Genomic DNA, 14,437 nt, shown 5'->3' on the forward strand with positions numbered 1-14,437 from the left:
AGAGGGCGACGACGGAGGAGGCCGTGTCTCTCACCGCCTCGGTGGTCTGATGGCGCAGGAGGCAGGGTGCAGCCTGCCGGCGGGGGCCCGGACTCCAAAGGCTATTTTGAAAAGTGAGCCCCTGTACGCACGCACACACACACGCACACGCAGCTGCTCGAAACCATGACAGAAGATGACGGACACAGTTGTCGCGGAGGGACAAGTCAAGTTTAGAGATGGAAAAAAGGTTAATTCCCCATGTTTGCTTCTCATTTTTCACTTTAAATGTGCTCCCACGCCTCTAGGCCAACTACAGGAATCTCCTTTGTGATTAATTTCTTTACAAACTTCTTCACAGTGGAAGACTCGGTGGGTCGTTCTTCGGAAGCCCTCTCCGGTCGCAGGTTCGTGTCTTTTTTGGCTTCACTTTTTATTATTCCCACCCAGATTTCCACATTTTCACGGTGACACTACGATCTGTTTATTGATTCGTGTAACGATGCACTAATCTCTTTGATTTTCCTCCACTTAAACTGATACCAACTTGTCAGTTGGTCTCTTGGCTGTGCGCCACTGAGCGCGTAACGCAACATATCCGCGTAAACACGTGCGGATATTGTGCAATGCATCAGGTCAATCGATCAAGTGAAGTTATTTTCTTTAATTGATCAGAAAAAGTCTGGATATTAAATCCTGGAGGGGGCTTTTGGTGCCAGTTCGAATTAGGGTTAATAATTTGAAAACCTCCCAGTCAAAATCATAAACTGTCACACTGCCTTGTCTTCTCTGTAGCTTGCCAAGACGGGGGGCGCATGTCTTGAAATCTAAACAGAGATTCATTTGAGATGCTGTGGAGACAGACATAGAGCCTCTGAGCATACAAAAACATATGGCCCAGTGCGCTGCTGCTCTGTCCTTGGAAGAAAAAAAATGGCAAGAGTGGTGGGAATAATGGGCAACTCTGCTCTGTACCCTGTGACTGTGCTTGTGTGTGTCAAAGCCTGTGTGAGCTTGTGGCTCGCTTTTATTATAAGCTGGATCAATTGATTGTTTTAGGGTTTGTTATGACAGCTGTGCCATAGTAGACAGCAGGCATGCAGCAGGGATTACAATAAGTGACACTTGTATTATTCTGTTATTAAACACGAAATGTACTTTTGACTCTGTCGGTCTGTAATGTTTTTCTCCGCACGTGCGTCAGACTGCCTGTCCTTGCTGGTGTATAAGGAGAAGAAGAAAGGGAAGGAGAAGGGCAGCGGCCACAAGGAGAGGCTGAATGTAACACTGGAGGTAAGTTAAGCAGCAGAACAAAGCCTGGCTGTCTCTGATCTCAAGTGCAGGTGCTCTGTACTGGCAACAGCTCTTTAGTAGTTCTCCTTCACATAAATAAGCCTTTCTAAGCTACAGCTTTTAGGAGACTGCTGTCTCTTCTATGTACTATAATGTAAATGCCACATGGATAGATAAGGGTAAAGTGGGTTTTGGCGTAAGCTGCTCAAATAGTCAAAAGGGAACTAAAGATGAATAGGGGCACTTTCTGAAAATACCCAATAGGGATGACTCATACTTATTTATCCTCTAATCCTCTCTCTCTCTCTCTCTCTCTCTCTCTCGCTCTCTCTCTCTCTCTCTCTCCACATATAGATATATATATGACTTCAAAGTGCACATCATCAGAATCTGAATGAACTCATTTGTAGAAACAATGTGATCTCATCAGTAAACTGACACCAAATGAACCGGAGGTTTACACACGCTCTTGTAAAATAAACAAGCTCTGCTTTCTCTGAATAGAGATCTCACTCTTTGATATTGCAGATCTTTTTGAGCTTTGGTGTCATGTCACCAAAAAGCCAGAAAGGTATTACACCTGATGTCAGAATTTCATCTATCTGACCTGAGTTACTCCAGACCAGATCTGTTCCGTCTTCATTCTATTTCCAAGGAGCATATCAATAGTAAAATGCAAACTCTACCTTTGGTTTACTCTGCTTCTTCAGGGGATCTGTGGCGTGGAGCCAGGGCTCGGATATGATGGCGTGTCCTACACCCTCTCCATCCTTTGCTTGGCACACATGCTGGTCCTTGGGTTCAACAACCGGGACACCCTGCTGGCCTGGGATGCCCGCATCCGCTACAGCTTGGGAGAAGGTCAGTGGTTTGGCCTTGTGTGGGTGTAGCATTCTCTAAGTAGAATAGTAGCTTTAGTAGTTGTAGTTATTGTCTCATGACTGCTTGTAAGAGTATTTTCCTTGCTCTCTGTTGATCTGACCAGGAGCTTACTTTTGATAAAAAATGTGTGGAGAGGCAGAAATTTCAGCAGATTCTACAGACTTAATTAGCCCATTGTCATTGTTCACTGTTCAAATACTCCTTTGTAAAATTTAGAGCATTGTATTCTTATTTATCTACTGAATTTCTCACACTGCAAACAGTAAACCTTGAAAGTGGTCGTCTGTGTGTAAACTTGTGTAAATACATCCTAATTTCCTTGTTATAAGGGATATTGAAAAGTAAAGCAGTGATAGAAATATATCACAGGTACAGTTTAAAAGGAAAACAAAAACTATTCCAGCCGAACATTTCAAACAGCCATGAATACGAGTATTTAATCTATTATTTAAAACTCTCAGCTATATCTTAGTAGTTGGCCTAAATCGTCCCGCTGAGAACTTTCAGAAGAAACACTCTGCTCCTGTCCAATTTTTATCTTTAACCACTCTTATTAAAACATTTTCTCACTATCATCAATATTAATAACTTATTGAAATAGCTCGGGTCTAATTTTGAACAGCCATGCTGTGAGATGAACTGATATTTCTTTTGAGCAGCACCAGCTGGTCCTGTCACTGCTTATATTTCTAAACATTTCTCTGAACGCGCAGTTCGTCGTCCTCCTCCTAAAATATCGCCTTCAGGATATTTATAAATGTCCATCTTGTTCCTTAATGTTATTATCCACACGCGTTCTGATCCTCCACCACTACGTAGAAGTCACTGTTATCTACCTTTGAAATCCACAAATGGCTGAGTTCTTGATGTGCCTTTTGGGTCGTAATGTCACAGAGCATTTTTTTTTTGACAATCTAAGTATTAAAATTAAATATTAGAAATATTTTTGGTTAAAATCACTCAATAAAACTGAGCACTTTTGTTTTCTGGAAACTATCTCACCTCAATTTACACTGCTGTTAAAGCCGACAGTTTTTTAAAAATTATTATCTTTATTATTTCGCTTTTACCTGTAAAGCTCCCTTCTGTTTCACATCATTTCATCATTGGAGTATTTAGCTCCACTCAAAGCCTCAAAGCCTGCTTGTTGCTGTAGCCCTTCACTCAGGGCGACAAAGTGAGCTTGATCTATCACGTCTTTACATAATGTTTCTTTAAAAGTGTTTTTATAGATTTTTAGATGATTTATTTCGTGCTTAGTCACCTACACTGTGAAGGATAATTCCTATCATTTACTTGGCTCTTTCACTCCCATGCTTGTACTCTGTATGTGGCACTGTGCAGTACATGGCTTTGAGAGGGAGAGACAGTCCTTGGCACCGCACTGGGGCCATCTGCACAAACTGGGCAATGACAAATTGCAGCCTGCCAGGCTTAAAAAACTGCTCAATCATTATTGCCACAGTCATCAGTTACGTGGCGCATATGTGTTTATGCACGTGTGTGTTTTTATGCTCCACCTCATTTGTTACGTGATGAATGTGCTGTACGATCAATGGCACTTTAGTTGTCTGCAGCCTAAGTGATTTCGAAGCCATTATGATTGCATGGCCATGAAACGCTCTTTTCAAATGTCTGTCTTTCTTCTCCCTGCCAGTCCACAGGTTTAACGTCAACGTTGAACCAGGTACCAAACTGGAAAGCGGTCCTGCATCACTCCACCTGTGCAACAACTTGCTGGTCCTCACCAGGGGCCTCCCTCCCGCCGTCGTTGGCCACTGGAAGTTGTCAGCGTTACGTCGCTACGGTGCTGTGCCAAATGGCTTCGTGTTCGAGGGAGGGACTCGGTGTGGATACTGTAAGTATCTGGTGGACTGAGAAGCTTTAATGTATTTAGCCCTACAGGCTGCACCCAGAAATGAAACTCTCTGACATTACCAAGTGAAAAATCATCACTCGCAGTGCCCTACTACATCACGTCCTTTGATGTTATTATTTGTTATGTTTTAGTGGATGATGTCAGATCAGAGATTGCAAAACTTCAATGCGATGTCAGTCCCTCAGAATCAAAGACCTTTATATGTTCAGTCAGGAAGAAATCTGACATTGTCGACACCAAGACATGAAAGGGCTTGTAAGTTGACAAAACAGGCCCACATTTATAAAGTGTTCTGGAGCTTTTGATCTTGTTACATGACCTTCCTCAGCAGATGAAACTTCCCCTTTTGTCATGAAATTATAGATGTTTTTCTTCTTTTTCTCCATTCTTGACGTATTAGCTTAAGCTGAAAAGTTCATTTTGGAAACTGTAGTTGAGAAAACAGTTTCACTGTTCGTTCAGTTGCTGTTGCACTCGTTGCTTTCAATCATATTATATTACATTAATTTAAAGCTCCAAAAGAGCTACTAAATGAACTGACAGTCCATTTAATAAGTTTTTAAATTTTTTTTAATTTAAAGTCATGCAAGTTGTGAGGTTGAATGACCACAGAGAAAACTGTGCCTGGTTAATCACAGATTGTGCTCGTCCTCTAGAGACAATCCGAGTATATTCACGGAAATTCAAGGTCTCACTTACTCAAGTGGAAATTGCACGTTGAAGGACACAACAGAAAAAAGTCACCGCCTGCGTGAATGCATTCAGCCACCAAAGACAGATGTTCGTCTTAACAATACTTGAAGCTCAACTTTAAAATCTAACCAACCGTTCTTTAGTTAATTCTTTGGTCCAGAAACAGTTAATAGAGTACACAATCACAGCAGCAGTTCCACTTTTAAAAAGGTCTTTACTTAGGTTAATATAACCTCCTCTAAAGTTTGCTTCAGTGCTCACGGGTTAATAGAGCTGTCACACTAACACTAACACACCTTTGCAAAAACGTGATTTATTATAAGCGTTTATAACGTAACTGTATCCAGTTTCTATGTATGAACCCTCCACACTGCCCACCTGCCCACCAAATAATGGCATGTATGTGTGTGTTTGTGTTGTTGCCAGGGTTTAGATATCCTCTGAATGTCCAGCTCATGTGGGCATGAATGTAAAGAATGACTGGCAGCTTTATGTTTTTAGGTGGGATGTGTGTGTGTGTGAATTAGAGAGGGAGGGGGGCAGATACATGGACAAAGGTGATAATGGAACCTGTTTGAAGTTTTCCCTGTAGGGAAAGGAGTTGCTGTCACCCAGGTATCTGGAAATACAAGATTTTATTTTTCATTTAGTTAGAACTCTTTGTCCTTGTATGCCGCTTTGCGATTGTCTGTTTTTTTGAGTGTGTGTGTACAAGAATAACCACGAGGTCTGGTTTCAGTGTTCTGATGAGCAACATCTATAAATACCAGTCACTCCCCTGTAGTGGACACTCAGCCAGTCACAAATTCCCTGGTGGCTGCTTGTCCAATCATAGTCTTCCCCTTCATCTGATCTGCATATTACCCAGCAGTCACAGGGGCAGTAGGAAGAGACTCTCTTGGCATAGCACGAAAGAAGCAGAAAGATGTGAGAGTCGAGTAGGCAACTGACATTCCTTGCATGAGTGCAAGGTAAAGCGGAGTGTTAGTTTACATTTTCACATGTTTATTTGTAGTTGGTGAGTACATGTGACACGTCCACACCGAGCAGTAGTTTTGTGGAGGGCAGGCTTTCAACATTTCACATCTAACTCTACCAAACACCATACCAGAGCTAATCTATATGCGCTATAATGAAAACTGACATTTTTTGGCAGAATGAACATCATATTTTTGGGCCATGCTTTGTTCTCTGTAGATCCTCTTGTAAATGCTCTCATGAAACAGGGAGCAATGCTTTCTAAATAAGCCGGAAGAGCCACACTTTAACATCAGCCGTGGAAGAGTGGTACAGTGGTTAGCACTCTCATTTCATACCACGAAGGTCGTGGGTCTGAATCCAGAATCCAGCTGGGTTCTCATGTTCTCCCCGTGTCTATGTGGGTTCTCTCTGGGTACTCTAGCTTACTCCCATAGAAAAAGCTTTTTAATCACACTATAGCATCAATTCAATTAAACTTCTGGGCTATCAGTCTGGTTAGGTTTAGTAACAGGAGGAGTTTTAATAAGTTTCAGGTGCTGTGGTTTTAATGAAATTAACAGCAAGGGGACTAGAGGGGCAACAACCCCTGAAACAGGAATGGATTTACAGGTGAAGGCCACTGACATTTTTGGCTAGTGTCAGTGTCGCTGCCAGTAGCAGGAGGCAATACCTACAGATGTTGCACAGGCAGTCCAGCTCCTCCAGGATGGCACATCAATATGTGCTACTGCCAGAAGGTTTGTCTCCCAACACAGTCTCAAAAGCATGGAGGAGATTTCAGGAGAGAGGCTGGAGATCTGTCAGAATACTACAAAATGACCTCCAGACATTCTGGTGTGAATGTCTCTGACAAAACCAACCAGGACCAGACCTCATCCGGGTCGCCTGAGGGCCCGACATCCTCTATGGACCCTGCACCTACTGGCTAGCACCACTGGAACTGGCAGGTCTACCACTGGGACCCTGTGCTTTTCACATGTTAGAGTTGGTTCTCCCTGTGAACACGTGACAGGCCTGAAAAGGTCTGGAGAAGCCATGGAGAATGTTATGCTGCTTATAACATTTTCTGCATGACAGGTTTGTTGGTCACAGACCTCTACAGGCTAGAGAATGGCACACTGACTGCCAGGTATCAGGATGAGGTCCTTGGACTTACTGACAGAGTTCCTCCTAGTCCACAACAGTGTCCCGCCTCTTGTGTCAAGAGTGCAACTTTTCCTGGATGTTGAAGAAATGAATACCATTAGTCCCTGGACCACACCTGCCTGAACTAAATCCATTTGAACACCTCTGGGACATTATGTTTTCATTGTTGCCAAGCATGCATACAAGCATGTGGGGGACATACAAACTAGGCAAAATGGACTAGCCTGCTGAATCTTTTTTCATTTTGAATTCAGTACTCTGCAGGCCGACAAATTTAATATCTATCAAACGACGTGGCATTCTTTCGTTCCTAACACATTACCCAGTCCATATCAGTATAAATATCCAGCATGATTTTTTTCCCAGTTGAGATCTAAAGTGTTTTCAAACTGTTCCCTGAATTTTGCTCAAGTTGTGTGTTTTCTGCTGCAAATATTATGTGATTCTTTTACCACTCTCTGCTTGGGGATACTTGGTAATAAAATATGAGCGTATTTAGCTCTGCTCGAGTTATCAGTCTTATTAAATCTGCTCAGTAAGCAGAGGAAATTATACTGTTTATCACTCCGCTTTTAATCATGGACAATCTTATGATCTCTATTCATCATTGGAGAAATCACAGCGCTCTTTCACAGACCACCAATTTTGTGTGGTCCTCTTTGTAAATTTCAAAAGTTCCCAGAAGATTATTATAACATCATCAGTGTAAAGATGTGCAAATGCATTGGAATAATTATGCTAAATGAGACTAAAAGTTCTGTGGCCCTTTTTTGCTACAGAAAGCTGGTAGAACTGGTCTTGCTCTCGTCAAGTCCTGGAGTACTTTCTGCTGCATCTGCATTTCCAAAGTGGGCTTCAGAATTAAAGTCATGCACTGTAGTAATGATGACAAGCCTTTTTAGTGTCATGGGCACTAATCATGCACACTCCCCCGATAGCCAACAGACCAGGCGGTCCTTTGGGATAGCAGCAAAGTAATCAGTAATCAGGTCTCCACGGTTGCCTGTTGGGTGTGTGCCTTGGGTTGTGGAGTCACATGCATGCACTTTGTAGCAGTGTAAAGTGATATCAGAGCCCCTTCTATTAGATGTGATAATGAGGCCACTGTGTTCTATAACCGATGATGTTTGGAAGAGAGCCCGCGTCTTAGCTGGATGGATATTTCCTGGCTTATCAGGGCCGCACGTGTTCACGGCGACCTGGTTACACAGAAACTCACACACATCCACACACGCGTCTTTAGGGCACACATGCAGCGACGTAAATGACGCTCCGCAGAGTTTGGATCGCCGTCAAGTCCTGTGATCCAGATAAAAGCAATTTTAAGCTCACATGCTATGTCAGCAATCTTTCAGTGCCTCTCAGTGGGTAATAACACACCCACCCCCATCTTGTAGTATGTTAACGCACGTGTTACAGCATTTTCCTTTAGTGTCGTACATTGCACACTTTTTTCCACAGTATCATCCTTTAGTTTATTCCCTATTCAATTGATCAAAGGGCATTTTAAATCTAACTTTAGCAACTCTCTTGTCTGTTGATAAAGTGTCAAGTGATCCACAGAGGTTAAAATGTCTCTTGCTGTCTCCACCTGTCATTAGAAATTATTAATTCTCTTGAAGTGAAACAGTCAAAGCCATCGGCATCCTTCAGTAGAATGGGTGTTGGATCAAAACCAAACAATAAAAATCTAGCAGATATTAAAAACAGACTGACTGACTGGACAAGTCTTTTTAAAATTGTTTTTAGTTAGTTTAGATGAACATAAATCCCCTGCACACAGGAATGGTTTTGTTTGTTTTCAGTGGAAAACGCCGCCGCAATAAGCAAAGAAAAACCTGTTTCTTTGAAGATGAATTCTCATACAGCAGAGTTTTGTAAATTTGTGAGAAATAAATGAGAAGCGGGCACAAAAAGGTCTCATTGCTACAATAGCCCCAGAGATAATTGCAGAAAAAAAGAATTTATTTCAACCTAACATATACCAGTTACTCTTACTGCTAGGATGTGTCTTCTTTGTTTAAAGTGGGGCTAATATTATGCTAATTTCCACCTCCGTATTTTTTTTTGTACGATTCATAGGTCTAATAGCTCTCGCTGTCTCTCTCTCTCTCTCTCTCTCACACACACACTTTTTAGCAAAGTGCTTGCTTTCATAGTTCTTGTGGTGGAAAACTGACTGAAGCAGTGTGTCGCTATCACACTGTTCCACTGACTCAGGGAAAATGCAACACATAATTCAGCTAATGTATTTCCATTACATTTAATGTTCAGTGGTGATATAAATGAGAAACTCTTTTCAATTATTCAGTCTGAGGAGCCTCTGAGGAGCCACACGGTCATCTGAAAGCATATTGTACTGCGCTCCCTTGCTTATTTAAAGGAGGGTTTCATGGGCAGAATTTCTTTGTGACATTTCGGTTTTTCTTTTAAGAAAATTACTACTATTGAAAATACATTTAACAGACTGAGTGGCATTATTTAGGACCAAATGATGTTATCATGCCAATAGATTTTGTGAACAATTTTCTGTTTGTGATTCTGAGCTGCTTTTATATTAACAGCAAACTCAGCTTCATACGTTTGTTTTCTTTCTTAGCCAAAACCCTGAGTAATGCCTTGATTTATGGCTTTTCTTTCCCCCTTAAATGTTTGTAGCGTGAGGTTTTGATGTTTCATTATTATTTTTTTTTACTTATTTTTTTCCCTTCCTTTTGTTTTCACTGACTTCCACCTCTGTGTGGGTTTTATAGGAGAGTGGGAGCTTGAATTGATAGACATTCTATGTAACCTTTAAAAAATAGAGTTTGCTCAAAGAGCAGCTTTGCCTTCACAGCAGGCTTCTGAACCACAGTGAATATTATTTGGCCTTGTTTAAAAATGTTTCACTCAATATTTCAGCAATTTACTACAGCAGTCTTCTCACTCCTGCTGTCTGTTATATTATTTATTAAACTGCTTTTTATGGTATACACATTGTCTCCTCTTCCCTTGTCCAGGGGCTGGTGTTTTCTTCTTGTCCTGTTCCGAAGGAGAGCAGATCAGTTTCCTATTCGACTGCATCGTCAGGGGCATCAACCCCAGCAGGGCACCACATGGCCTGCAGCCTGACCTGCCAGGTAAAAACACTTAGAAACTGCAAACAGAACACCACTGAAATTTGTCAGAAATATGTTTACATAAGTGTGCAAGCAAAAAATGTAGGTAAAAGATGGACAGGCCGTGGTGATAAGACTGTGGACACCTGTTGTGGTGGTGGTGAGTTTTACTTTAGTCCTTAATAGTCCCACATTTTTAGAGGATCAAAAATAATCAGTCTGTTTGTGTAATTTTATATATGAGCCCGAAAGCGATGCCAGTATAAGCTGGGATAGCTAGGAAGCTATTATTTCCATGTTTAGAAGAACAACTTCACAACTTCCAAACAATTCAAGGACACTTGACTTGGTTTGTGACTTCCATGAAAAGATTTAGCGCCTGTTTCCTGCACATGTTTAACATTTGTGTCCGGCGCCGCACTAACGGAAACACCACATGCTTTATGCCCCCAAGAGTCATGCTGTAGATTAAGGGTGTCATTCCTTTGTGTGTGACTTGTGCTTTATTGTAATATATTTCTAATTCCACAGTAATTTTTGCTTCAGGAACTGAATAGGGAGTTTGAATAAACATTGCCCGAGCATCAAGGTGTAAGTTTTAGAGTTTGTAGTGAAATGAACATTGACACAGCATTGCACATTAGCTACCATCAGTGTCTTACTACACTTTTTCTGCATTCAAACTTAAAATAGCATCTGTCTTTTTTCACCCGGACCCATTTTTCCCCCAGTCATCCATCATACTGGAAGTCTCTGAAGAATTATTTATATCTCACATGTCAGTAAGCACAGCGCTGTACTGAAGTTTTATACCACTGAGGACAAATATCAGTCCTAAGACTTGGTCTTCTTTAACAGCAAGGGCTTTGCCATCTTACTAGGAAAGGTTTTTATCTGCATTAACATTTGCATACTGAATCTATGCTTTTCCTCATATTCTCTGCCTGTTGTTGTTTCATTTCTTCGTGTATTCCCTCTTTAGATTAGCTGAATGATGTGAAATCGTAGCCAGGAATAATAAATATTCTTGAACACATGCATAAGACAAACAAACAAAACAGAGGAGCCAGTGATAAAAGCATTGCCCCATAGCCCCAGTAGTGTTCAGTAGCTCCAGAGGACACCTTTAAATATAGTGTTTAGGTAGGTCTATACATTTCTGAACAGTGACAAAAGTTGGAAACTATGTATAAGAATGACTCATGAAAATGTTCGTGTAGGTTCTCGGTCATCAAGGTCACGGCAGTACAAAGAGCTTGGAAAGAAAGAGACTGGACTTCTCTAAGTTTCTTTTTCCTTTCCAAGCTCCTTAGACTCAAGAAAATGATAAATGCAGTACTTTTCAGCTAAAGCTGCAAATTCTGCACTTTAAGCCCACATTCATTATATAACTTTATGCGCTACATATTTTATTTTTAGCTTACAATAAATCTATATTTAAAGATAAACATTGCAAGTGCAAATACTGGTATTGGAGTAAAACGTGTACAGACAAACTAGGACTAGATCAAACAAAATCAGGGCAAATAGCTGTGTGAATGTTTGTGTGTTGAATATCTGGGTCAACCAGTTTGACAAAAATGGGGGAAAAATGAATTCCAGGTTGAAAATAAACCAAAGTTCCCTGTAACTTTTATTCTAGCATTAACCAGCCTGCGTCATCAGCTATGAGGCCCACTGTAACCCCACTGTGACATTCAGTGCTGAGAACTGGCAAGTAGTCAAGTAGCTACGTTAGCAAATGTTAGCTGACACCTCACATAGTGTAGTGAAGAAACTTGGCATCTACAGATTAGCATTAGCTGCTGGAGTCCAGGGAGCAGAGTTCCAGGTGTTAGGTTGTTGACACCTATACAAGCACCCACTGACCCACTGCAATGTGCGGACACTGGCACGCACACACACACTCAAACACACACACAAACAGGAGCCATGCCGCCCCTCTAACACTCACTCGCCTTTACAGTATGTATATATAGGAGGAATTAGGAGTGTAATTAGCAAGGTTTTACACAAAATTAGTGTTCTGACAGATTGTCGAGGCGCCTATAGCGTCCTCGGGAGATGTTAAATTTACAAGCTGTTGAAAGAATTAGATGGACACACACACACACACACTCATAGTTCAAAGAGCAGTCTGATAAATGCAGCAGATGTCTTACAACTTTAGTTTTGATTTTATACATTTTGTATTAAGATCACAGCAGCATCTGAAATATACTCTAACACAATGAAACAGTTTATTATTGTTCTTAAAAAGAGTCAATTGTCAATGACCTGGTGTTTAATCCTGCAATGTAACTTCATGTGAAACTAAAAGCACACCCCACCAATCAGTAGAACCACCTTTCGTAGTAGTAACTTGAAGTATAATTTTCATGACCTTATTAAATCATCTCATTGTTGTGGACGAATTTTGGCCATGTCTTCTTTACAGTGTCGGTACATTGAGGTTTGTAGCGGTGTCCTACCTTTCTGCCCTGTTTCTGCTCCCATCCCATCATCATTGCTGTCATCAAATTAAAGGCAAAAACAAAAACAATGAGCTAATATTTTTCATTAAATAGTAAAATGCCTCAGATTCCTGTGTTGTAAAATATGGCTTAATGAGATTAGCAAATAACTGTTCATTCTATTATTTATTTACATAGCAGATCCCAGTGCCGATCCAGCTTCAGCAGAGGAACGAATCAACCTCGAGGCATCAGTGCTGGAGAAAAGACTGAGCATGCTGTCTCAGTGCAGCTTAGCAAGCAGCACAGGTACATTATTTTGTAAAGTTCACCTCAGCTTACACAACCAACACATAACTCTTTTCGTAATGTTTCATAAGGATAAAATGCATCGTCTGGGGACCTTCAGATGTTTCTGTGAATTATGAATCTCTTTCACGTCGTTGCTCCGTGTATATTTGGACCGCTGACCTGACCACACAGTCGTTTAATCACTGCTCTATATTCATGCTGCTATTTCAGGATTTTCATCGTAATAATGTGTGTATATTAGTCACATGTGAATGTCAGTATAGTCAGAGCAGAGGATTCATTCTTGCTGAGAGTTTGTGGAATAAATATTTTGTTTTCCTGCCCGCACTGATTAGCAGCACCTGTTAATGACCTGTACTGTAATTAATGAGCAGATGATTGAACACTGACTTCACAGAGTTGTAATAATTTGCCCACAGCACCAAGTTAAAGGTGTGATTTATATATTATTGATTAAACATCACTATCCGCAGTTTAACTTGGCGTTTGGTGCTTACAGACTGATTTATTTCAGTGTGTGTCTCGCTTATTACTCATTACAGTCCATTACCTTTCTCTCCATCTTCAGCCTCCTCTTACAGCTGCAGTACATCTGTCGCTGGAGACGACCACAGCAGTATTTCCAGCTCTTCCTCCAGTCAATCAGATGCGAGCTATGGAAGCAGACTTCCAGTGTGGGCGGAGCCATTAGGCAGACTGCACCTCTCCAGTGAGACAGCTTCAAGCTCTTCCACGCTGAAAGCACTGACCAGTTCAGATGACCGGCTTTATTCTGCTGTTTTGGGAGGCTCCAGGAGCCATCCCTCCTCCACCCACATCCATCCTCGCGGTCTCCATGACAGTGGGCGGCAGAGTTCATTAGACAGTGGGATTGGGATAGCGACAGGCAGCCACTCTTCTTACTCAGGGAGCTATTCCTCATGTACGGGGAGTCTGGACATGGCCAGCGGGGGAGTAGGGGAGGAATTTGGCTCTGTGGCCAGCCTTCCTCCTGCTCCTTCTTTTCCTTCTTCACCTCCTTCTGCACCACCCCCAACTCCTCCTCCTTCTCCTTTTCAACCCATGCTTATCCCAGAGGGCAACACCGCCTCCTGTTCCTGCTCCTGCTCCTCCAGATCTGCATCTCGTACATCTCGAAGGCATAGTGAAGAATACCAGATTCCCAGTCTGCTTAGACTGTGGTATGATACCCCCAGGAGTCTACTCCGAGCTCAACCTCAGAAGAAGCCATCGTCCCACGGAGCCCAGTCTGAGCTCAGCAAAGACAATAAGAGCAGTGGAGGTGGAGGTGATGGTCAGGGACAAGGAGGAGTGATGGCTCAGCGTCAGGCCATGATGCAGCGCTCACACTCCTGGGGTAGCGAGAGGGCGCCCTCTGTGGACAGTGAGGGGAGATCCACACCCAGACCCTTGTTGGTCCCTGGAGGCTTGTTTAATGCAGAAAAGCAGGTACAGGGAGGATCCCAGTGTTTCACTCCCTCATCTCTTCTCTCTGCTGTTTCCATAAAGAAACAAAACAAATGAAATACTAATAATTACTAATCATTAAGTTAATCGCTCTTGCTAATCATGCTATACTTTGCCCCCACTAATGCAAATCTCCATAATGCACTAAATAAACTCACGATGGTGTATTTTTATTCTTATGCTATTAAAAGAGATCTTATGTAACTCTCCCCTGTGTTAATAGGCAAGAACGCGCTCCCGAGTAGAGCTGTGGT

General features: G+C 41.9%; 1 protein-coding gene across 3 annotated transcripts in view; it reads left to right on the top strand.

The window, feature by feature from the left end:
- Nucleotides 1–14,437, top strand: part of LOC116331752 (protein Dok-7-like) — a 24,402-nt gene continuing 9,965 nt past the window's right edge. For 2 of the 3 annotated variants that reach the window (XM_039613559.1, XM_039613562.1), the window contains exons 1-8: nt 1–229; nt 341–386; nt 1,184–1,272; nt 1,983–2,133; nt 3,812–4,012; nt 9,853–9,972; nt 12,603–12,713; nt 13,285–14,165. In XM_039613559.1, the coding sequence (XP_039469493.1) occupies nt 176–229; nt 341–386; nt 1,184–1,272; nt 1,983–2,133; nt 3,812–4,012; nt 9,853–9,972; nt 12,603–12,713; nt 13,285–14,165 (1,653 nt within the window). In that variant the 5' untranslated portion in view covers nt 1–175. The remainder of the gene's footprint in view (nt 230–340; nt 387–1,183; nt 1,273–1,982; nt 2,134–3,811; nt 4,013–9,852; nt 9,973–12,602; nt 12,714–13,284; nt 14,166–14,437) is intronic. The other variant, XM_039613560.1, reaches the window with a different exon arrangement.

Source organism: Oreochromis aureus, linkage group 6 (genome assembly GCF_013358895.1).
Source record: "Oreochromis aureus strain Israel breed Guangdong linkage group 6, ZZ_aureus, whole genome shotgun sequence".
Classification (NCBI taxonomy): domain Eukaryota; kingdom Metazoa; phylum Chordata; class Actinopteri; order Cichliformes; family Cichlidae; genus Oreochromis; species Oreochromis aureus.